Genomic DNA, 22,706 nt, shown 5'->3' on the forward strand with positions numbered 1-22,706 from the left:
AAGTTGAAGGTAAAAGAGAACGCCACAGGAAATACTACGTCATCGTTACAAATGGCCGACGTTGTAAACAAGGCAGAGGAATACAAGTTTTAGTTCGCTAGCTAGCTAGCTACATGTTTACCATAACAACAAAAAAATGAATAGCATAGACTGCGAGCGTTTGGACAGCTTGGACGGCTGGGTCGCCATCAAAACGAACATATTCGAAGAAAACGAGACGTTCAAACTCGGTTTTATCGTTCAGTGGAATGTGATCGAGTCCAAGTTCGCGGTCACCTGTCACAACAGAACTCTCCAGCGACAGAAGCGCAAAGACCAGCTTGCTGTCTGCGAAACCGAAACCAGCTGGGCCGGACTCTTCTCTGTTAACGACTTAAAAAATGTCCACCGTCAGTTTACAGGGGTCGGGGATGTCGTCGCACCCTATTTCCCCGACCTGTCGGACTTCAAGGAGGGTAACATTTGGGACATGATCTTTCTCGGTAGCAATCGGACGTTCAACCAAGATGATCAAGAGAGAGATCTGGATACACCTTGCCGTCAGCTGGAGAAGTACTTCAGCACTGCGATAGATATCTGTGGCAGGAAGATAGTGCTAGACTCGCTTTTCCCGCAGGACGAGCGAGATGTCGAGGAGTACTTTGAGAACATGCAGGAGTTCAAGAGGAAAACCATGCAGGATGAAGTCACCAGGGCTAAGGATCACCTTAGAAAGGTCAGTGGACAATTTGAATTCGTGATCTATACAAGCTGTGGCCTGTCACTGTTCTTCAATCCTGGTCCTGCCACATGGGTTGCAAACTTTTGTTCTAGCCCAGCACTAACCAATCACTAGGCCTACGCCCTTGCTCATTTGAATCAGGAGTAGGCTACATTGATGGGCTGGAACAAAAGCCTGCAGTCTCAGGGGGCCCCCATGAGGCATACCGGTAGTCTACTCTGCTTACCGATGCCCCCACTATCCAGTAATCCAGTAAAGTCACTGTGAGTAAACCCTAAAGATGTCTGTCCAACATTTAGGCATTTTAAATCCCCTCATGACACTGGGATAGATGCCCTTCCACCCTGGTTCACATAGGGGTTTTAATAAAGATGCAGTGTCACTATCGTTGCGCAATATGACACCACGTGAGAAGGAAAACATGACCAATCTGTTGATTATCCAGTCCGGCTTCATTCCTGTTACTCATGTTGTTATCACCCTGCAAGGTGTTCTCCCCTGAGGTCTTGGCTAGAAACAGGGACATTAGCCTGTCATTCATTCTCTGTTTCTATGTTGACAGCAGTTTTAGGATAATTATTTTAATTTAACTAGGCAAGTCGGTTAAAAACAAATTCTTATTTACAATGACAGCCTACCGGGGAACAGGGGCACATTTTTATCTTGTCAGCTCGGGGATTTCGGTTACTGGCCCAATGCTCTAACCACTAGGCTACCTAATAGCCAATGACACCATGCATTAGAGCATATGGTTTTTGGGGCGGATACCGGTAGCCTACTGTTTCACAGTGTCATTTCCCCAAACTGAATTCTCCAATTTGACTTTTGTTTTCAAAAAGTATCTCAGTAGAACATTGCAAAATAATGCGCGCTCTAGAATGGTCTTCAAGCCAATCAGAGACAAGTATTCAAAAATGCCGTGGTATGAACTGTGTTAAAGCAGATAGGCTTTATAAAGACGTTCAGACGGCAGAAACACGACTTAGTTTTTACACTTGCTGCTTCTCACTGTTTATTATCTATGCCGTCACTTTACCCCTACCTGTGTACAAATGACCTCGACTAACCTGTACCCCCGCATACTGACTCAATACCGGTACCTCCTGTACAGAGCCTCGTTACCTGTACCCCCGCACACTGACTCAATACCGGTACCTCCTGTACAGAGCCTCGTTACCTGTACCCCCGCACACTGACTCAATACCGGTACCTCCTGTACAGAGCCTCGTTACCTGTACCCCCGCATACTGACTCAATACCGGTACCTCCTGTACAGAGCCTCGTTACCTGTACCCCCGCACACTGACTCAATACCGGTGCCCCCTGTATATAGCCTCGTTATTGTTATGTCATTTTATTGTTACTTAAATATATATATATATATCTATATATAGTTAGTACATATTTTATTAACTCTAATTTTTTAACTGCATTGTTGGTTAAGGGATTGTAAGTAAGCATTTCCCGGTAAGGTCTACACCTGCTGTATTCGGCTTATGTGACAAATAACATTTGATTTGATTTCTCTCTCCCTATTATCCATGCACAACCCTGTGCAGGAATATAGGCCTGTACAGTGTCTATATACACAACAACCAAGATGTTTCAAAGGCAGAACAAAATGTACTCTTCTCTCCTTATTCCCTGTACCATGCTGCTCTAATCCTGTGGGTGTGAGGTGAGCACTGAGGCTGGATTAGTTTGGCAAGAGAGTGGAGATGTTTAAGAGGGAGAGAGAGAGAACGATCTGAGAGACAAGGCAAGAAGGGCCTTCTATGCCATGAAAAGGAACAAAATTCAACATCCCAATTATTAGGATCTGGCTAAAAATACTTGAATAATTTCTAGAACCAATTGCCCTTTATGGTTGTTAAGTCTGGGGCACACTCACCAACCAAGATAAAACAAAATGGCAATTCAGACTCTGCATGCAGAATTCTGTAAGAATACCCCAAATAATGCATGCAGAGTAGAATTAGGATGATACCCGCTAATTATCAAAATCCAGAAAAGAGATGCTTAAAGGAAGCGATTCCCAAACCTTCGTAACAAAACCATCACCTACAGAGAGATGAACCTGGAGAAGAGTCCCCTAAGCAAGCTGGTCCTGGGACTCTGTTCACAAACACAAACAGACCCCACAGAGCCCCAGGACAGCAACACAATTAGACCCAACCAAATCATGAGAAAACAAAAAGATAATTACTTGACACATTGGAAAGAATTAACAAAAAAACAGAGCAAACTAGAATGCTATTTGGCCCTAAACAGAGAGTACACAGTGGCAGAATACCTGTCCACTGACTGACCCAAAATTAAGGAATGCTATTTGGCCCTAAACAGAGAGTACACAGTGGCAGAATACCTGTCCACTGACTGACCCAAAATTAAGGAATGCTATTTGGCCCTAAACAGAGAGTACACAGTGGCAGAATACCTGACCACTGACTGACCCAAAATTAAGGAATGCTATTTGGCCCTAAACAGAGAGTACACAGTGGCAGAATACCTGACCACTGACTGACCCAAAATTAAGGAAAGCTTTGGCAGAATACCCATATGTTTATTTATTGTCAGCTAAGAACAAATTCTTATTTACAATGACAGCCTACATCGGCCAAACCCGGACGACGCTGGGCCAATTGTCCGCCGCCCTATGGGACTCCCAATCACGGCCGGATGTGATTCAGCCTGGATTCGAACCAGGGACTGTAGTGACGCCTCTTGTACGCACACACACACACACAGAGTATTGCAAACCCAGTAAGTCACTGTCATAAAGGTCGAGACAGGAATACTAATTGTCCATATCAAAGGCAGATATGTAATTACTCTGTCTAAAGAATGGATTCACCACCAAGGCATAAAGCTGAAGAATGAACACAATACTAACATGACAAGGCATTATTCTAGATCAGACAGGGAGAGAGAGAGAAGAGAGGGGGTCATTTCCTAAAAGGCCCCAAGAGTTGACCAATAGCATTACTGTAAAGTTAACCTCCAATTAGATATCAGACCTACAGGATGTAATGACAGCTTCACAGAGGTTTGACAGAATGAGGATGGTTGAGAGCAGCACAGAGAAAGCTGAATTCCTGAGAAGACAATACAGCCTTTTACATAGAGCGTAATGAGTCACATTCGGGGGCTAAGAAGCCCTACATAATTCTCCCTTGAACTCCCTTGATTCTGGATCAGACAGAAGAAGTGTTGACGGGACTGTAGTCACTGTAGACCGTCTTCAGAAACAGCAGTTCAGGGTCCGAGCAGCGTCACTTCAGGAGGGTCCTTTTGACCGGTAGCATTGTCTTCTGCTTTAGACATGTAAATGTCCTTCGGTAACACCTTCCTGCATGCAAGCTAGGAAGGAATGCTCCGTTCTTCTGCTTCAGACATGTAAATGTCCTTCGGTAACACCTTCCTGCATGCAAGCTAGGAAGGAATGCTCCGTTCTTCTGCTTCAGACATGTAAATGTCCTTCGGTAACACCTTCCTGCATGCAAGCTAGGAAGGAATGCTCCGTTCTTCTTTGTTAGAGCAAAACCGTGGGACACTAAGTCGTAGTAGAATAGATCCAGAACAGTGGGACACTAAGTTGTGGTAGAATAGATCCAGAACAGTGGGACGCTAAGTCATGGTAGAATAGATCCAGAACACTGGGACACTAAGTCATGGTAGAATAGATCCAGAACACTGGGACACTAAGTCATGGTAGAATAGATCCAGAACAGTGGGACACTAAGTCCACATCAAGTCATGGTAGAATAGATCCAGAACAGTGGGACACTAAGTCGTAGTAGAATAGATCCAGAACACTGGGACACTAAGTCGTGGTGGAATAGATCCAGAATAGTGGGACACTAAGTCCACATCAAGTCATGGTGGAATAGATCCAGAACAGTGGGACACTAAGTCGTAGTAGAATAGATCCAGAACAGTGGGACACTAAGTCGTAGTAGAATAGATCCAGAACACTGGGACACTAAGTCATGGTAGAATAGATCCAGAATAGTGGGACACTAAGTCCACATCAAGTCGTGGTGGAATAGATCCAGAACAGTGGGACACTAAGTCGTAGTAGAATAGATCCAGAACAGTGGGACACTAAGTCCACATCAAGTCATGGTAGAATAGATCCAGAATAGTGGGACACTAAGTCCACATCAAGTCGTGGTGGAATAGATCCAGAACAGTGGGACACTAAGTCCACATCAAATCGTGGTAGAATAGATCCAGAACAGTGGGACACTGAGTCCACATCAAGTCGTGGTGGAATAGATCCAGAACAGTGGGACACTAAGTCGTGGTGGAATAGATCTTCAGAGATAAATAAAACAAGACCTATATATCTGTCTGTCATCATAACGAACAGTAACCAGGCCATGGTCATCTGTGGGCTACAGGACTGTGTTAGTTCACTGAGCTAAAGGCATTAGCCTAGCTCTGGGAGAAGACTTAAGGGATAGTTTTGGGATGTTGTTCATTGGTACATAAAGGACTTCATACAGGTCAGTGACTCTGGACTTTAACTTCTTCACCTGACGTTGGCCGAAGTTCGTTCCACAGGTCATAAAGTGAACTGGCCAATCACCTGACAAATAAATGTTTTGTATTTTTTTTTTTAAACGTGAGATACTGTAATACGCTAGTCTGTTTCGTGTAAATATAATTTGATTGATTAGCCTAATATAATAGAATGTATTGATTGATTGACAGATCCTTCAGAGTCATGGAGGTGCAGACAGAATGATTCTACTGCTACAGATCTACCACGAGGAGGACCTAGCCTACCAGGACCTGGTCACCGTAGCAACCACCTTCTACCAGTACCTGCTGCAACCCTTCAGAGACATGAGAGAACTGGCAGGGCTCTACAAGATGGAGATACTGGTAGGTGGAGAGAGACACACACACACACACCCTCCCCCTTCAGAGATCTGAGAGAACTGGCAGGGCTCTATAAGATGGAGATACTGGTAGGTGGAGAGAGAGACACACACACACCTCTCCCTTCAGAGACATGAGAGAACTGGCAGGGCTCTACAAGATGGAGATACTGGTAGGTGGAGTGAGACACACACACACACACACACACCCCTCCCTTCAGAGACATGAGAGAACTGGCAGGGCTCTACCAGATGAAGATACTGGTAGGCGGAGAGACACACACACACATACACACACACACTACGCCGACTCACACTACGCAGAAACCCACGCTCGTACACACACACACACACACTGATTGATTGTAATTTAGCGTGAACCAGAGACACACCGTCTGCTCATGAGTTTTTGATACAAGGCGGAATACAGCCAGAATCCAACTGCTCTGGTCTCTGTCACCAAGCTGAGGTCAAAGACACATTTCTCTGTCACGTTCACAGAAGTCAAATAATCAACGTTTTGAATTCTATTATCATGTTCATGTCATTTTTGTGCCCAAATCAACTCATTTGTGAATACGGCTCATTTCTCTTTTTGAAACGTGAAGGGGAAAAGCTGTGTTGTTTCATCGTGGTTGTGAGACACCCAGACTTTCAGTGGTTTTGTCCTAAACCCTTACACAACATGTAAACAAAATTATGTGGACACCTTTTAAATTAGTGGATTCGGGTATTTCAGCCACACCCATTGCTGACACGTGTATAAAATCGAAAAAAAACACACAGCCACGCAATCTCCATAGACAAACGTTGTCAGTAGAACGGCCTTACTGAACATCTCAGTGACTTTCAACGTGGCATCGTCATAGGATGCCACCTTTCCAACAAGTCAGTTCGTCAAAGGCCACACAAACTCACAGAATGGGACCACCGAGTGCTGAAGTGTGTAAAAATCGTCTGTCCTCGGTTGCAACACTCACTACCTTGTTCCAAACTACCTCTGGAAGCAACGTCAGCAAAATAACTGTTTGTCGGAAGCTTCATGAAATGGGTTTCCATGGCCGAGCAGCCGCACACATAAGCCTAAGATCACAGTGGGTAATGCCAAGCGTCGGCTGGAGGGGTGTAAAAGCTCTCCGCCATAGGACTCTGGAGCAGTGGAAACTCGTTCTCTGGAGTGATGAATCACGCTTCACCATCTGGCAATCCGACGGACCAATCTGGGTTTGGCGGATGCCAGGAGAACGCTATCTGCCCGAATGCATAGTGCCAACTGTAAAGTTTGGTGGGGGAGGAATAATGTTCTGGAGCTGTTTTTCATGGTTTTGGCCCCTTAGTTCCAGTGAGGGAAATCTTAACGCTACAGCATACAATGACATTCTAGCAAAATGTTTGACAAAGCCATTTCCTGTTTCAGCATGACAACGCCCCCAGTGCACAAAGCGAGGTCCATACAGAAATGGATGGTCGAAATTGGTGTGGAAGAACTTGACTGGCCTGCACAGGAGCCCTGACCTCAACCCAATCGAACAACTTTGTGATGAATTAGGACGGCGACTGCGAGCCAGGCCTAATCGCCCAACATCAGTGCCCGACCTCACTAACACTCTTGTGGCTGAATGGAAGCAAGTCCCCCGCAGCAATGTTCCAACATCTAGTGGAAAGCATTCCCAGAAGAGTGGAGGCTGTTATAGCAGCAAAGGGGGGGACCAACTCCATATTAATGCCCATAATTTTGGAATGAGATGTTCAATGAGCAGGTGTCCACATACTTTTGACCATGTAGTGTTTGTCTGTGTCCCTCTTACTGTGTTTTAAACAGACAGGCCAATGAATTGGTGATCTGATCAGTAAAACAATTAGTGAAAAGAATATTGGAAAATAATTGGTCTGCCTGTCTAAACACAGCCACAGTGTCCCTGGAGGAGGAGTTGGGTCCTAAATCCCGATGTCGCTGTTCTAATCCCCCCCCCCCCCCCGATGTCGCTGTTCTAATCCCCCCCCCCATGTCGCTGTTCTAATCCCCCCCCCCCGATGTCGCTGTTCTAATCCCTCCCCCGATGTCGCTGTTCTAATCCCCCCCCCGATGTCGCTGTTCTAATCCCCCCCCCCGATGTCGCTGTTCTAATCCCCCCTCCCCTGATGTCGCTGTTCTAATCCCCCCCCCGATGTCGCTGTTCTAATCCCCCCTCCCCTGATGTCGCTGTTCTAATCCCCCCCGATGTCGCTGTTCTAATCCCCCCCCGATGTCGCTGTTCTAATCCCCCCCCGATGTCGCTGTTCTAATCCCCCCCCGATGTTGCTGTTCTAATCCCCCCCGATGTCGCTGGTCTAATCCCTCCCCGATGTCGCTGTTCTAATCCCTCCCCCGATGTCGCTGTTCTAATCCCCCCCCCGATGTCGCTGTTCTAATCCCTCCCCCGATGTCGCTGTTCTAATCCCCCCCCCGATGTCGCTGTTCTAATCCCTCCCCCGATGTCGCTGTTCTAATCCCCCCCCCCGATGTCGCTGTTCTAATCCCCCCTCCCCCGATGTCGCTGTTCTAATCCCCCCTCCCCCGATGTCGCTGTTCTAATCCCCCCCCGATGTCGCTGTTCTAACCCCCCCATGTCGCTGTTCTAACCCCCCCGATGTCGCTGTTCTAATCCCCCCCGATGTCGCTGTTCTAATCCCCCCCGATGTCGCTGTTCTAATCCCCCCCCCGATGTCGCTGTTCTAATCCCCCCTCCCCTGATGTCGCTGTTCTAATCCCCCCTCCCCTGATGTCGCTGTTCTAATCCCCCCTCCCCTGATGTCGCTGTTCTAATCCCCCCCCCCCCGATGTCGCTGTTCTAATCCCCCCCCCGATGTCGCTGTTCTAATCCCCCCCCCGATGTCGCTGTTCTAATCCCCCCCCGATGTCGCTGTTCTAATCCCCCTCCCCCGATGTCGCTGTTCTAATCCCCCTCCCCCGATGTCGCTGTTCTAATCCCCCTCCCCCGATGTCGCTGTTCTAATCCCCCTCCCCCGATGTCGCTGTTCTAATCCCCCTCCCCCGATGTCGCTGTTCTAATCCCCCTCCCCCGATGTCGCTGTTCTAATCCCCCTCCCCGATGTCGCTGTTCTAATCCCCCTCCCCCGATGTCGCTGTTCTAATCCCCCTCCCCCGATGTCGCTGTTCTAATCCCCCTCCCCCGATGTCGCTGTTCTAATCCCCCTCCCCCGATGTCGCTGTTCTAATCCCCCTCCCCCGATGTCGCTGTTCTAATCCCCCTCCCCCGATGTCGCTGTTCTAATCCCCCTCCCCCGATGTCGCTGTTCTAATCCCCCTCCCCCGATGTCGCTGTTCTAATCCCCCTCCCCCGATGTCGCTGTTCTAATCCCCCTCCCCCGATGTCGCTGTTCTAATCCCCCTCCCCCGATGTCGCTGTTCTAATCCCCCTCCCCCGATGTCGCTGTTCTAATCCCCCTCCCCCGATGTCGCTGTTCTAATCCCCCCCCCCGATGTCGCTGTTCTAATCCCTCCCCCGATGTCGCTGTTCTAATCCCTCCCCCGATGTCGCTGTTCTAATCCCTCCCCCGATGTCGCTGTTATAATCCCCCCCCCGATGTCGCTGTTCTAATCCCCCCCCGATGTCGCTGTTCTAATCCCCCCCCCCGATGTCGCTGTTCTAACCCCCCTCCCCCCGATGTCGCTGTTCTAACCCCCCTCCCCCCGATGTCGCTATTCTAACCCCTCTCCCCCGATGTCGCTGTTCTAGAATGTAAAGCCTTTCTTCTGTTCTCTCCTGGCCCCTATCAGAAGTCTCTGGATGAGGAGGAGTTGGGTCCTAAGAGGATAGCAGCACTGGAGAGAGAGGCAGAGGAGTGGAGGAGGAGAGGAGAGGATGCAGTCTCCTCCATACAGGACATCACAGTCAGCTACTTCATAGAAACATCCAAAGCCCTTGGAGGTAGAGAGAGAGAGAGAGAGAGAGAGTGTGTGTATGAAGCATTAAGAGCCCCCTTATAACAGCTCTCCAGACCCTCTCAGCTTCCCCCCCCCCTTATAGCAGCTCTCCACAGACCCTCTCAGCTTCCCCCCCTTATAGCAGCTCTCCAGACCCTCTCAGCTTCCCCCCCTTATAACAGCTCTCCACAGACCCTCTCAGCTTCCCCCCCTTATAACAGCTCTCCACAGACCCTCTCAGCTTCCCCCCCTTATAACAGCTCTCCACAGACCCTCTCAGCTGCCCCCCCCTTATAGCAGCTCTCCACAGACCCTCTCAGCTGCCCCCCCCTTATAGCAGCTCTCCACAGACCCTCTCAGCTGCCCCCACCTTATAGCAGCTCTCCACAGACCTTCTCAGCTGCCCCCCTTATAGCAGCTCTCCACAGACCCTCTCAGCTGCCCCCCCCCTTTTAGAGCAGCTCTCCACAGACCCTTTCAGCTGCCCCCCCCCTCCTCCTTTAGAGCAGCTCTCCACAGACCCTCTCAGCTGCCCCCCCCTTATAGCAGCTCTCCACAGACCCTCTCAGCTGCCTCCCCCTTATAGCAGCTCTCCACAGACCCTCTCAGCTGCCTCCCCCTTATAGCAGCTCTCCATAGACCCTCTCAGCTGCCCCCCCCTTTTAGAGCAGCTCTCTACAGACCCTCTCAGCTGCCCCCCCCCCCCCCTTTTAGAGCAGCTCTCCAGACCCTCTCAGCTGCCCCCCCTTATAGCAGCTCTCCACAGACCCTCTCAGCTGCCCCCCCTCCTCCTTTAGAGCAGCTCTCCACAGACCCTCTCAGCTGTATATAGAGGAAACAAACCCTGTGCCAAATGACCCCGTCTGTGTGGTTGATCTGTTTGACCAGGTATGCTACGTGTGATGGGGGAGGATAAGCGTGGTTTTGGTCAGGCCTCCTGGGCCTCAGCAGCTCCTAGACTGGAGAAGCTGCGTTTCCTGCAGGCTAAAGAGACCCTGCAACACATGAGAGCAACTGAGATGTGTCTGCACCGCAAGAAACACACCATCAGAGAGAAGGTACGGTGTGTGTGTGTGTGTGTGTGTGTGTGTGTGTGTGTGTGTGTGTGTGTGTGTGTGTGTGTTTTAAAAGGCCATTCTCTGGATTGGTATTCCTATCTGATCAGATTCCCTGGGGGTGTCTGTAGCTGCGTCTGTAGCTCGGTCTCTGTCTGTAGCTGTGTCTCTGTCTGTAGCTGTAGCTCTGTCTGTAGCTGTGTCTGTAGCTCTGTCTGTAGCTGTGTCTGTAGCTCTGTCTGTAGCTCTGTCTGTAGCTCTGTCTGTAGCTGTGTCTGTAGCTCTGTCGCTCTCTCTTTCCGGGTCTTTGATCTGTCTATAGAGCTGAGTGTGAACAGAGAATTCCCCAGACAGACAGACAGACAGCTACCCCTCCAGCTGTATGTCTACGTGTGTCAACTACTAACACTAGTCTGGATTCTGAACATCTCACAACTCTAGGAACAAGAAAATAGCATCTCAACTTTCAGAACTCTGTGTTTCTTAAATGGGAAAATAGAACCGTTTTTTTTCCATTTCCTGAAAAGTTTATATTTTGGAGATCAGAGCTTTTCATCCAACATCAGAAACATACAGTGGGGAAAAAAAAGTATTTAGTCAGCCACCAATTGTGCAAGTTCTCCCACTATAAAAGATGAGAGAGGCCTGTAATTTTCATCATAGGTACACTTCAACTGTGACAGACAAAATGAGAAACAAAAATCCAGAAAATCACATTGTAGGATTTTTTATGAATTTATTTGCAAATTATGGTGGAAAATAAGTATTTGGTCAATAACAAAAGTTTATCTCAATACTTTGTTATATACCCTTTGTTGTCAAACGTTTTCTGTAAGTCTTCACAAGGTTTTCACACACTGTTGCTGGTATTTTGGCCCATTCCTCCATGCAGATCTCCTCTAGAGCAGTGATGTTTTGGGGCTGTTGCTGGGCAACACAGACTTTCAACTCCCTCCAAAGATTTTCTATGGGGTTGAGGTCTGGAGACTGGCTAGGCCACTCCAGGACCTTGAAATGCTTCTTACACAGCCACTCCTTCGTTGCCCGGGCGGTGTGTTTGGGATCATTGTCATGCTGAAAGACCCAGCCACGTTTCATCTTCAATGCCCTTGCTGATGGAAGGAGGTTTTCACTCAAAATCTCACGATACATGGCCCCATTCATTCTTTCCTTTACACGGATCAGTCGTCCTGGTCCCTTTGCAGAAAAACAGCCCCGAAGCATGATGTTTCCACCCCCATGCTTCACAGTAGGTATGGTGTTCTTTGGATGCAACTCAGCATTCTTTGTCCTCCAAACACGACGAGTTGAGTTTTTACCAAAAAGTTATATTTTGGTTTCATCTGACCATATGACATTCTCCCAATCTTCTTCTGGATCATCCAAATGCTCTCCAGCAAACTTCAGACGGGCCTGGACATGTACTGGCTTAAGCAGGGGGATTTGAGTCCCTGGCGGCGTAGTGTGTTACTGATGGTAGGCTTTGTTACTTTGGTCCCAGCTCTCTGCAGGTCATTCACTAGGTCCCCCCGTGTGGTTCTGGGATTTTTTTTACTGGAGCTGTTATAACCATAGTGTTCTATATTGTATCCTAGATGGGAGGTCTGTCTGGCCAGGACCAGAGGGGACCAGAGACAATCTAGAGCTTCAGTACTATGTTATGTAGTGTTATAACCATAGTGTTCTATATTGTATCCTAGATGGGAGGTCTGTCTGGCCAGGACCAGAGGGGACCAGAGACGGTAGATAACCTAGAGATTCAGTACTATGAGGCTCAGCTAGAACTCTACGATGCCAAGTTTGAGATCCTCAAGAACGAAGAGCTCCTATTGGTCGCTCAGATCGACACCCTGCGACGCCAGATAAAAGGTAGGTTACACACACACACACACACACACACACACACACACACACAGATCTATACATTTAGATTTTTCAAAATGCAATGCAAAATGTTCAAAGTTTTTTTCAAATGACTGAAGATGCCAGTCTCACAGTCCGACATTTCTGTGAGAGGGTGCTGAGAGGGTGTGGAGAGCTGCTCTAAAAGGGGGGGGGCAGCTAGGAGGGTCTGGAGAAGAGCAGCGTGGCTTCCTCCACTGTCCCTAGATAGAGATCTACTTCTGCTGCGTCACTGGATTACAAATCATGTCACAAAAGCAGATTTTCTGCATGTAAATTCCTTAATTACTGCCCATGGGGAAAATAGTGTTTGTTTCCAAGGGTGTGTGTGTGTGTTTCTGTCTGCCATCCTTGGCAGGGCTTCGAGTACTTGGCTCTAGAGTCTAGATGTATTTTTATAACATGAGAGAGGAAGGCAGCAACCCCCTACCACTTCATTGTTCTTCCCTGATGAAAAGAGAGAGAGAAAGCAAAAGAAAAGAGGAGGGTGAAAGAGTGGGAGCAAAATAGAGAGAGGAGTGATAGAGGGGGAGGGAGAGAAGGAGCGATAGAGGAGGAGGGGGGAGGGAGAGAAAGGAGCGATAGAGGGGGGAGGGAGAGAAGGAGCGATAGAGGGGGGAGGGAGAGAAGGAGCGATAGAGGGGGGAGGGAGAGAAGGAGCGATAGAGGGGGGAGGGAGAGAAGGAGCGATGGAGGAGGAGGGGGGAGGGAGAGAAGGAGCGATAGAGGGGGGAGGGAGAGAAGGAGCGATAGAGGGGGGAGGGAGAGACAGGAGGGGGGGGGGAGTGAAGGAGCGACAGGGAGGAGTGTGGGGGAGGGAGAGAAGGAACGATAGAGGAGGAGGAGGGGGGAGGGAGAGAAGGAGCGACAGTGGGGTGAGGGAGAGAAGGAGCGACAGGGAGGAGTGTGGGGGGAGAGAAGGAGCGATAGAGGAGGAGGGGGGAGGGAGAGAAGGAGCGACAGTGGAGGGAGGGACAGAAGGAGCGACAGGGAGGAGTGCGGGGGGAGGGAGAGAAGGCGCGACAGAAGGAGCGACAGGGAGGAGTGTGGGGGGAGGGAGAGAAGGAGCGATAGAGGAGAAGGGGGAGGGAGAGAAGGAGCGACAGGGAGGAGTGGGGGGAGGGAGAGAAGGAGCGATAGAGGAGAAGGGGGAGGGAGAGACAGGGAGGAGTGTGGGGGGAGGGAGAGAAGGAGCGACGGTGGGGGGAGGGAGAGAAGGAGCGACAGGGAGGAGTGCGGGGGGAGGAAGAGAAGGAGCGATGGAGGGGGAGGGAGAGAGAGAAGGAGCGACAAGGAGGAGTGTGGAGGGAGGGAGAGAAGGAGCTGCAGAGGAGGAAGGAGTGACAGAGTGGGGGGAGGGAGAGATGGAGCGACGGGGGGAGGGAGTGAAGGAGAGACTGGGGAGGGAGTGAAGGAGCAACAGAGTGGGGGGAGGGGGAGAGAGACAGGAGGGGGGAGGGAGAGAAGGAGCGACAGTGGGGGGAGGGAGAGAAGGAGCGACAGAGAGAGGAGTGCGGGGGGAGGGAGAGGGGGAGAAAGGAGAAGGAGAGAGGGAGCAACAGGGAGGAGGGAGAGAACAACAGAGGAAGAGGAGATGGGAAGCGACAGATGTCTGCTTATCAGATTGTGTCTACAGAGATTTGTAGAATGTTTCAGAGCTGAAAGAGGAGGTGGTGTGTTATGGTGTGTGTTTCAGAGCTGAAAGAGGAGGTGGTGTGTTATGGTGTGTGTTTCAGAGCTGAAAGAGGAGGTGGTGTGTTATGGTGTGTGTTTCAGAGCTGAAAGAGGAGGTGGTGTGTTATGGTGTGTGTTTCAGAGCTGAAAGAGGAGGTGGTGTGTTATGGTGTGTGTTTCAGAGCTGAAAGAGGAGGTGGTGTGTTATGGTGTGTGTTTCAGAGCTGAAAGAGGAGGTGGTGTATTATGATGTGTGTGAGGATCCAGAGGAGCTCCAAAGCCTATCACAGACAGCTGCACCTTTAGACCCCACCCACTCACCTGTCAATCACCTGGGGCGACGCCTACAGCAGCTGGAAGCCAAGAGAGGGAACATATGTGCCCGCCGCGCATACCTCCGCAACAAGAAGGTACCCTGGGGGGTGTGTGTGTGTGTGTGTTTGAACCTACCTCCACAACAAGAAGGTACCACAGAAGGTACACACCCCCTGGTACCTTCTCACTGTGGAGGTAGGTTAACACACACCCCCTGGTGTGTGTTAACCTACCTCCACAGTGAGAAGGTACCAGGGGGTGTGTGTTAACCTATCTCCACAACGAGAAGGTACCAGGGGGTGTGTGTTAACCTACCTCCACAACAAGAAGGTACCAGGGGGTGTGTGTTAACCTACCTCCACAACAAGAAGGTACCAGGGGGTGTGTGTGTTAACCTACCTCCACAGTGAGAAGGTACCAGGGGGTGTGTGTTAACCTACCTCCACAGTGAGAAGGTACCAGGGGGTGTGTGTTAACCTACCTCCACAACAAGAAGGTACCAGGGGGTGTGCCCCTTCCTGACAAACCTGTAATAAAGTTCCTCCTAAACATTTAGACTGTTCTATCTTAACGCCTCATGTTGTAACGTGGTGTCTGTGTTGTAACGTGGTGTCTGTGTTGTAACGTGGTGTCTGTGTTGTAACGTGGTGTCTGTTTTGTTGTAACGTGGTGTCTGTGTTGTGGTGTAATGTGGTGTCTGTGTTGTGTTGTAACGTGGTGTCTGTGTTGTGTTGTAACGTGGTGTCTGTGTTGTGTTGTGTTGTAACGTGGTGTCTGTGTTGTAACGTGGCGTCTGTATTGTGTGTAACGTGGTGTGTGTGTTGTAACATGGTGTGTGTGTAACATGGTGTGTGTGTAACATGGTGTGTGGTGTTACAGGATCAGTGTGTGGAGGCTAACGAGCAGAAGCACCGTCTGGCCCAGCACAGCTCCACTCACTTTACCCAGCACCACGGAGTAGCCCTGGTGAGTTACCATGACAACATGCACACACGCTCTTAAAGGATCCCTTTACCCAGCACCGCGGAGTAGCCCTGGTAAGTTACCATAGTAACGAGGGCAAACCCACCCACGGAAACACCCACACTGGAGACACCATCCTCAGTTTACATGATCTCTCTCTCTCTCTCTGTCGCTCTCTCTCTCTCTGTATCTCTGTCTATCTCTATCTCTCTCTCTCCCTGTGTCTCTCTCTGTCTCTCTTTCCGTCTCTCTCTCTGTCTCTCTCTCCCTGTGTCTCTCTCTCTGTTTCGGTCTCTTCTATAGCTACCTAAAATGTTACTAAAGCAGTGAGGTAACTATCTCAGTTGATTCCACCAGTCTTGTCTTATTTCTCTCCGTGTCCCTCCAGAAGAGAGAGAAGAGGAGAGAGGATGAAGAGAGGAGGAAGGAGTGGATGGACCAGGAGAGAGAGAGAACCCTGAGCAGACTCCGCTCCTTCAGAGAGGTAATCAGTCAACCCATCACTTATCCTCTCATGGATGGAGGGACTAAAGGGAAGGATGTGTTGCTGAAGTGTTTTCCTGCTGTCTTTCCTGTAGAAGCGACAGGGAAGTTACGTCCTGAAGACTCCACGATCCAAGATGGCTGCCAGGGAGCCGCAGTGTTCCGACCTCCCCCAGCCTCTGTCAATCGTTAGCATCGGCCCCTCCTCTTCATCTAATGGGGCCGCCCCCAGAAAGACCCCCAGGAAACTCAAACCTAAAGACATCCCCGTCCAAATCTTCACTCCTCCTCTCCCTCCTCCTTCGCCTCTGCCAACTACACCTCCCACTACAGCTGTACCCCCACCTCAGACCTCCTCTCCTCCTCCCCCTCCTCCTCCTCCTCCCCTACCCCCACCTCCTCCCCCTCCACCCCTCCCTGCCCTCACCCCCTGTAAGACAGAGGTAGGGGACTCCCCCATGCCTCTCAGTGAGAGAGAGGCTGCACCCTTCCCTGCCAAAATGACCCTGAAGCAGAACCTAGGTGAGGATGATCCACCTTCCAGTGACGGTCTGTTTCTGATGCAGTAGCTACTTGTCCCGGCTCATTATTTCTCCTACTGTTGTAAAAAGGGAAACTCTCTGTCTTCTACAAGTTTCTACTGTAGCTGCACCTTGTGACAGCTCTCTTGACAGCTTCTACTCTCTTTCCATATCTGCTCTCTCTCCCACCTTTCTTCCCCTGCCTTTCTCCCTCCCACTCTCTCTCATTTCTCTCTCCCACCTTTCTTCCCCTGCTTCTTCTCCCTCCATCTCTCTCTCACCTTTCTTCCCCTGCCTTTCTCCCTCCCCCTCTCTCTCATTTCTCTCTCCCACCTTTCTTCCCCTGCTTCTTCTCCCTCCCCCTCTCTCTCACCTTTCTTCCCCTGCCTTTCTCCCTCCCTCTCTCTCATTTCTCTCTCCCACCTTTCTTCCCCTGCTTCTTCTCCCTCCACCTCTCTCTCACCTTTCTTCCCCTGCCTTTCTCCCTCCCCCTCTCTCTGATTTCTCTCTCCCACCTTTCTTTCGTTTGCTTCTTCTCCCTCCCCCTCTCTCTCATTTCTCTCTCCCACCTTTCTTCCCCTGCTTCTTCTCTCTCTCCCACTCTTCTTCTCCATTCCTCTCTCTCTCTCTCGCTTCTCTCTCCCACCTTTCTTCCCCTGCTCCTTCTCCCTCCCCCTCTCTCTCTCCCACCTCTCTCTCCCACTCTTCTTCTCCATTCCTCTCTCTCTCTCTCTTCTCTCTCTCCCACTTCTTTTCCATTCCTCTCTCTCTCTCTCTCTCTCTCGTTTCTCTCTCTCCCACCTTTCTTCCCCTACTTCTTCTCTCTCGCTCTCTCTCTCTCGTTTCTCTCTCTCCCACCTTTCTTCCCCTACTTCTTCTCTCTCTCTCTCGCTCTCTCTCGTTTCTCTCTCTCCCACCTTTCTTCCCCTACTTCTTCTCCCCCCTCTCTCTCTCTTGTCTCTCTCTCCCACCTTTCTTCCCCTGCTTCTTCTCTATCCCTCTCTCTCTACCACCTTTCTTCCCCTGCTTCTTCTCTATCCCTCTCTCTCTCCCACCTTTCTTCCCCTGCTTCTTCTCTATCCCTCTCTCTCTCCCACCTTTCTTCCCCTACTTCTTCTCTCTCTCTCTCCCACCTTTCTTCCCCTACTTCTCCCCCCCCCTCTCGTCTCTCTCTCTCCCACCTTTCTTCCCCTACTTCTTCTCTCTCTCTTGTTTCTCTCTCTCCCACCTTTCTTCCCCCTACTTCTTCTCCCCCCCTCTCTCTCTCTCCTACCTTTCTTCCCCTTCTTCTTCTCCCCCCCTCTCTCTCTCCCACTTTTCTTCCCCTACTTCTTCTCTCTCTCTCTCTCTCTCGTCTCTCTCTCCCACCTTTCTTCCCCTACTTCTTCTCTCTCTCTCTTGTTTCTCTCTCCCACCTTTCTTCCCCTACTTCTTCTCCCCCCTCTCTCTCTCTTGTCTCTCTCTCTCCCACCCCCACTCTCTCTCTTGTCTCTCTCTCTCCCACCTTTCTTACCCTACTTCTTCTCCCCCCCTTCTCTCTCTTGTCTCTCTCTCTCCCACCTTTCTTCCCCTACTTCTTCTCTCTCTCTCCCACCTGTCTTCCCCTGCTCCTTCTCCCTCCAGGTTCTATGGACGAGGTGTTGGCATCATTACAGCGTGGTCAGGTCAGGCTGCGTCGTGTCCAGCCCCTTGCCCCTCCTGGTCCCGGCCTGGCGCCCTCCGGGGGCGACCTCAGGGATAACATAATGTCTGCCATCAGACTTGGGGTCAAACTACGCAAGGTCAGCATCAGGCATCACATTGTCATTAATGACAATGTGTAGGAGTTAGCCATGAAGCTGTTACATCACATTAATGACAATGTGCAGGAGTTAGCCATGAAGCTGTTACATCACATTAATGACAATGTACAGGAGTTAGCCATGAAGCTGTTACATCACATCATATTAATGACAATGTGCAGGAGTTAGCCATGAAGCTGTTACATTAATGACAATGTACAGGAGTTAGCCATGAAGCTGTTACATTAATGACAATGTGCAGGAGTTAGCCATGAAGCTGTTACATCACATTAATGACAATGTACAGGAGTTAGCCATGAAGCTGTTACATTAATGACAATGTGCAGGAGTTAGCCATGAAGCTGTTACATTAATGACAATGTACAGGAGTTAGCCATGAAGCTGTTACATTAATGACAATGTGCAGGAGTTAGCCATGAAGCTGTTACATCACATTAATGACAATGTACAGGAGTTAGCCATGAAGCTGTTACATTGATGACAATGTGCAGGAGTTAGCCATGAAGCTGTTACATCACATTAATGACAATGTGTAGGAGTTAGCCATGAAGCTGTTACATCACATTAATGACAATGTGTAGGAGTTAGCCATGAAGCTGTTACATCACATTAATGACAATGTACAGGAGTTAGCCATGAAGCTGTTACATTAATGACAATGTGCAGGAGTTAGCCATGAAGCTGTTACATCACATTAATGACAATGTGCAGGAGTTAGCGATGAAGCTGTTACATCACATTAATGACAATGTGTAGGAGTTAGCCATGAAGCTGTTACATCACATTAATGACAATGTACAGGAGTTAGCCATGAAGCTGTTACATCACTTTAATGACAATGTGTAGGAGTTAGCCATGAAGCTGTTACATCACATTAATGACAATGTGCAGGAGTTAGCTATGTTACTTAGCCATGAAGCTGTTACATCACTTTAATGACAATGTACTGATGTGATCTTCCTGTCTGGGTTGGCGCCCCCCCTTGGATTGTGCCGTGGCGGAGATCTTTGTGGGCTATACTCGGCCTTGTCTCAAGATGGTAAGTTGGTGGTTGAAGATATCCCTCTAGTGGTATCCTTCCTGTTTGGCCCTGTCCGGGGGTGTCATTGGGTGGGGCCACAGTGTCTCCTGACCCCTCCTGTCTCAGCCTCCAGTATTTATGCTGCAGTAGTTTGTGTCGGGGGGCTAGGGTCAGTTTGTTATATCTGGAGTACTTCTCCTGTCCTATCCGTTGTCCTGTGTGAATTTAAGTATGCTCTCTCTAATTCTCTCTTTCGCTCTCTCGGAGGACCTGAGCCCTAGGACCATGCCTCAGGACTACCTGGCATGATGACTCCTTACTGTCCCCAGTCCACCTGGCCGTGCTGCTGCTCCAGTTTCAACTGTTCTGCCTGTGATTATTATTATTTGACCATGCTGGTCATTTATGAACATTTGAACATCTTGGCCATGTTCTGTTATAATCTCCACCCGGCACAGCCAGAAGAGGACTGGCCACTCCACATAGCCTGGTTCCTCTCTAGGTTTCTTCCTAGGTTTTGGCCTTTCTAGGGAGTTTTTCCTAGCCACATTGCTTCTACATCTGCATTGCTTGCTGTTTGTGGTTTTAGGCTGGGTTTCTGTACAGCACTTTGAGATATCAGCTGATGTAAGAAGGGCTATATAAATACATTTGATTTGATTTGACCCCTAGACACATGTTCACTCAGGTTACACACCATGTAACTAGGACCCCTAGACACATGTTCACTCAGGTTACAGACCATGTAACTAGGACTAGGACCCCTAGACACATGTTCACTCAGGTTACAGACCATGTAACTAGGACCCCTAGACACATGTTCACTCAGGTTACAGACCATGTAACTAGGACTAGGACCCCTAGACACATGTTCACTCAGGTTACAGACCATGTAACTAGGACTAGGACCCCTAGACAAAGCGAGTGCCACAGTATCCGTAGGGTAATGCTATTCAGTAACATCTTACTTACAGCAGGGCACTACTGCTCTGTGCCTCGCTACATCCTCTTAGCTGTTAACTGTGTATGTGTGTGTGTGTACACATGCCTCCTGGTGATATCCTGGCACCTCTGGGTGACAGAAGGGGGACACACACACACACACCTCGAGAGGAACTCGCCGCAGGTGTCGGGCAAACCCCGACCGAGCTAGCGTCAATGAGAAATCCCGGCTGCCGTCGTAACTATGGCAACGGCAAGTCTCGACGGTAGCTAGGCCACAGTGCCGTCTCTGCAATCAACCACATACACACACACACACACACACAATCCTGTTTTACCAAGTTACCAAGTCGCCCACCAGCCATCACACATAGATACTGTAGAAAGAGGGGGAGGAGAGAGAGACAGACCACTAAAAAGAGAGTTCGCTGCTGGTGTAGGTTATGTGTGAAAGCCATGGCATGAATAGGAGAGGTCAGGGGTCAATGAGAGTGTAATTAGTAACAATGGGCCTAGCGAGGAAAACACTAGTCTACATTATATCTACTGATAGTGTCAGTAAGTGGGATGTAAACATTACTGTATTCAGGCTAACCCACCTCTACCACCACCACCTCTACTATTATCACCACCACCACTACTACTATCACCACCACCACTACTACTATCACCACCACCATCACCACCACCACCACCACCACTACTACTATCACCACCACCATCACCACCACCACCACCACCACTACTACTATCACCACCACCACTACTACTATCACCACCACCACTACTACTACTACTATCACCACCACTACTACTATCACCACCACCATCACCACCACCACTACTACTACTACTATCACCACCACTACTACTATCACCACCACTACTATTATCACCACCACCACTACTACTATCACCACCACCACTACTACTATCACCATCACCACCACCATCACCACCACCACCACCACTACTACTATCACCACCACTACTACTATATCACCACCACTACTATTATCACCACCACCACTACTACTATCACCACCACCACTACTACTATCACCACCACCACTACTACTATCACCACCACCATCACCACCACCACTACTACTACTACTACCACCACCACTACTACTATCACCACCACCACTACTACTATCACCACCACCACTACTACTATCACCACCACCATCACCACCACCACTACTACTACTACTATCACCACCACTACTACTATCACCACCACCATCACCACCACCACTACTACTACTACTACTATCACCACCACCACTACTACTATCACCACCACTACTACTATCACCACCACTACTATTATCACCACCACCACTACTACTATCACCACCACCACTACTACTATCATCACCACCACTACTACTATCACCACCACTACTACTATCACCACCACCACTACTACTATCACCACCACCACTACTACTATCATCACCACCACCACTACTACCACCACCACCACTACTACTATCATCACCACTACTACTATCACCACCACCACTACTATCACCACCACCACTATCTCCACCACCTCTACTATTATCACCACCACCACCACCACTACTACCACCACCACCACTACTACCATCACCACCACTACTACTATCACCACCACCACCACCACTACTACCATCACCACCACTACTATTATCACCACCACCACTACTACCATCACCACCACTACTATTATCACCACCACCACTACTACCATCACCACCACTACTACCATCACCACCACTACTACTATCACCACCACTACTACTACTATCACCACCACCACCACCACTACTACTACCATCACCACCACCAAATACTACTATCATCACCACTACTACTACTACCACCACCACCACCACCACCATCATCACCACCACCACTATCTCCACCACCTCTACTATTATCACCACCACCACTACTACCACCACCACCATCACCACTACTACTACCACCACCACTACTACCATCTCCACCACCACCACCAAATACTACTATCACCATCACCACGACTACCACTACTACTATCACCATCACCACTACTACTACCACCACTACTATCACCACCACTACTACCACCACCACCATCACTACTACTATCACTATCACCATTACCACCACTACTACTATCACCACCACCACTATCACCACCACTACTACTACTAGTATCAGCACCACCACGACCACTACTACTACCACCACCACCACTACTACTACCACCACCACTACTACTACTATCACCACCACCACTACTATCACCACCACCACCGTCACCACTACTACTATCACCACTACTACTATCACCACCACCACTATCACTACTATCACCACCACTACTACTACTATCACCACTACCACCACCACCACTACTATCACCACTACTACTACTAATATCACCACTACTACCACCACCACCACTACTACTACTATCACCACCACCACTACTACTATCACCACCACAACCACTAC

The 22,706-nt window shown here is 49.3% G+C and overlaps 2 protein-coding genes across 2 annotated transcripts in view; one reads left to right on the top strand and one right to left on the bottom strand.

Moving 5' to 3' along the window:
* LOC139384804 (fibronectin type III and SPRY domain-containing protein 2-like) overlaps positions 1-22,706 on the bottom strand; it is a 62,780-nt gene that overhangs the window by 23,993 nt on the left and 16,081 nt on the right. The window lies entirely within an intron of this gene.
* LOC139384619 (WASP homolog-associated protein with actin, membranes and microtubules-like) lies at positions 47-18,271 on the top strand. The gene is made up of 10 exons (XM_071129437.1): positions 47-715; positions 5,438-5,611; positions 9,389-9,539; positions 10,424-10,593; positions 12,291-12,459; positions 14,389-14,576; positions 15,361-15,447; positions 15,833-15,928; positions 16,023-16,449; positions 18,072-18,271. The coding sequence occupies exons 1-10, from the start codon at positions 137-139 to the stop codon at positions 18,269-18,271; spliced, it is 2,241 nt and encodes a 746-aa protein (XP_070985538.1). The 5' UTR covers positions 47-136.

Source organism: Oncorhynchus clarkii, chromosome 26 (genome assembly GCF_045791955.1).
Source record: "Oncorhynchus clarkii lewisi isolate Uvic-CL-2024 chromosome 26, UVic_Ocla_1.0, whole genome shotgun sequence".
NCBI lineage: Eukaryota > Metazoa > Chordata > Actinopteri > Salmoniformes > Salmonidae > Oncorhynchus > Oncorhynchus clarkii.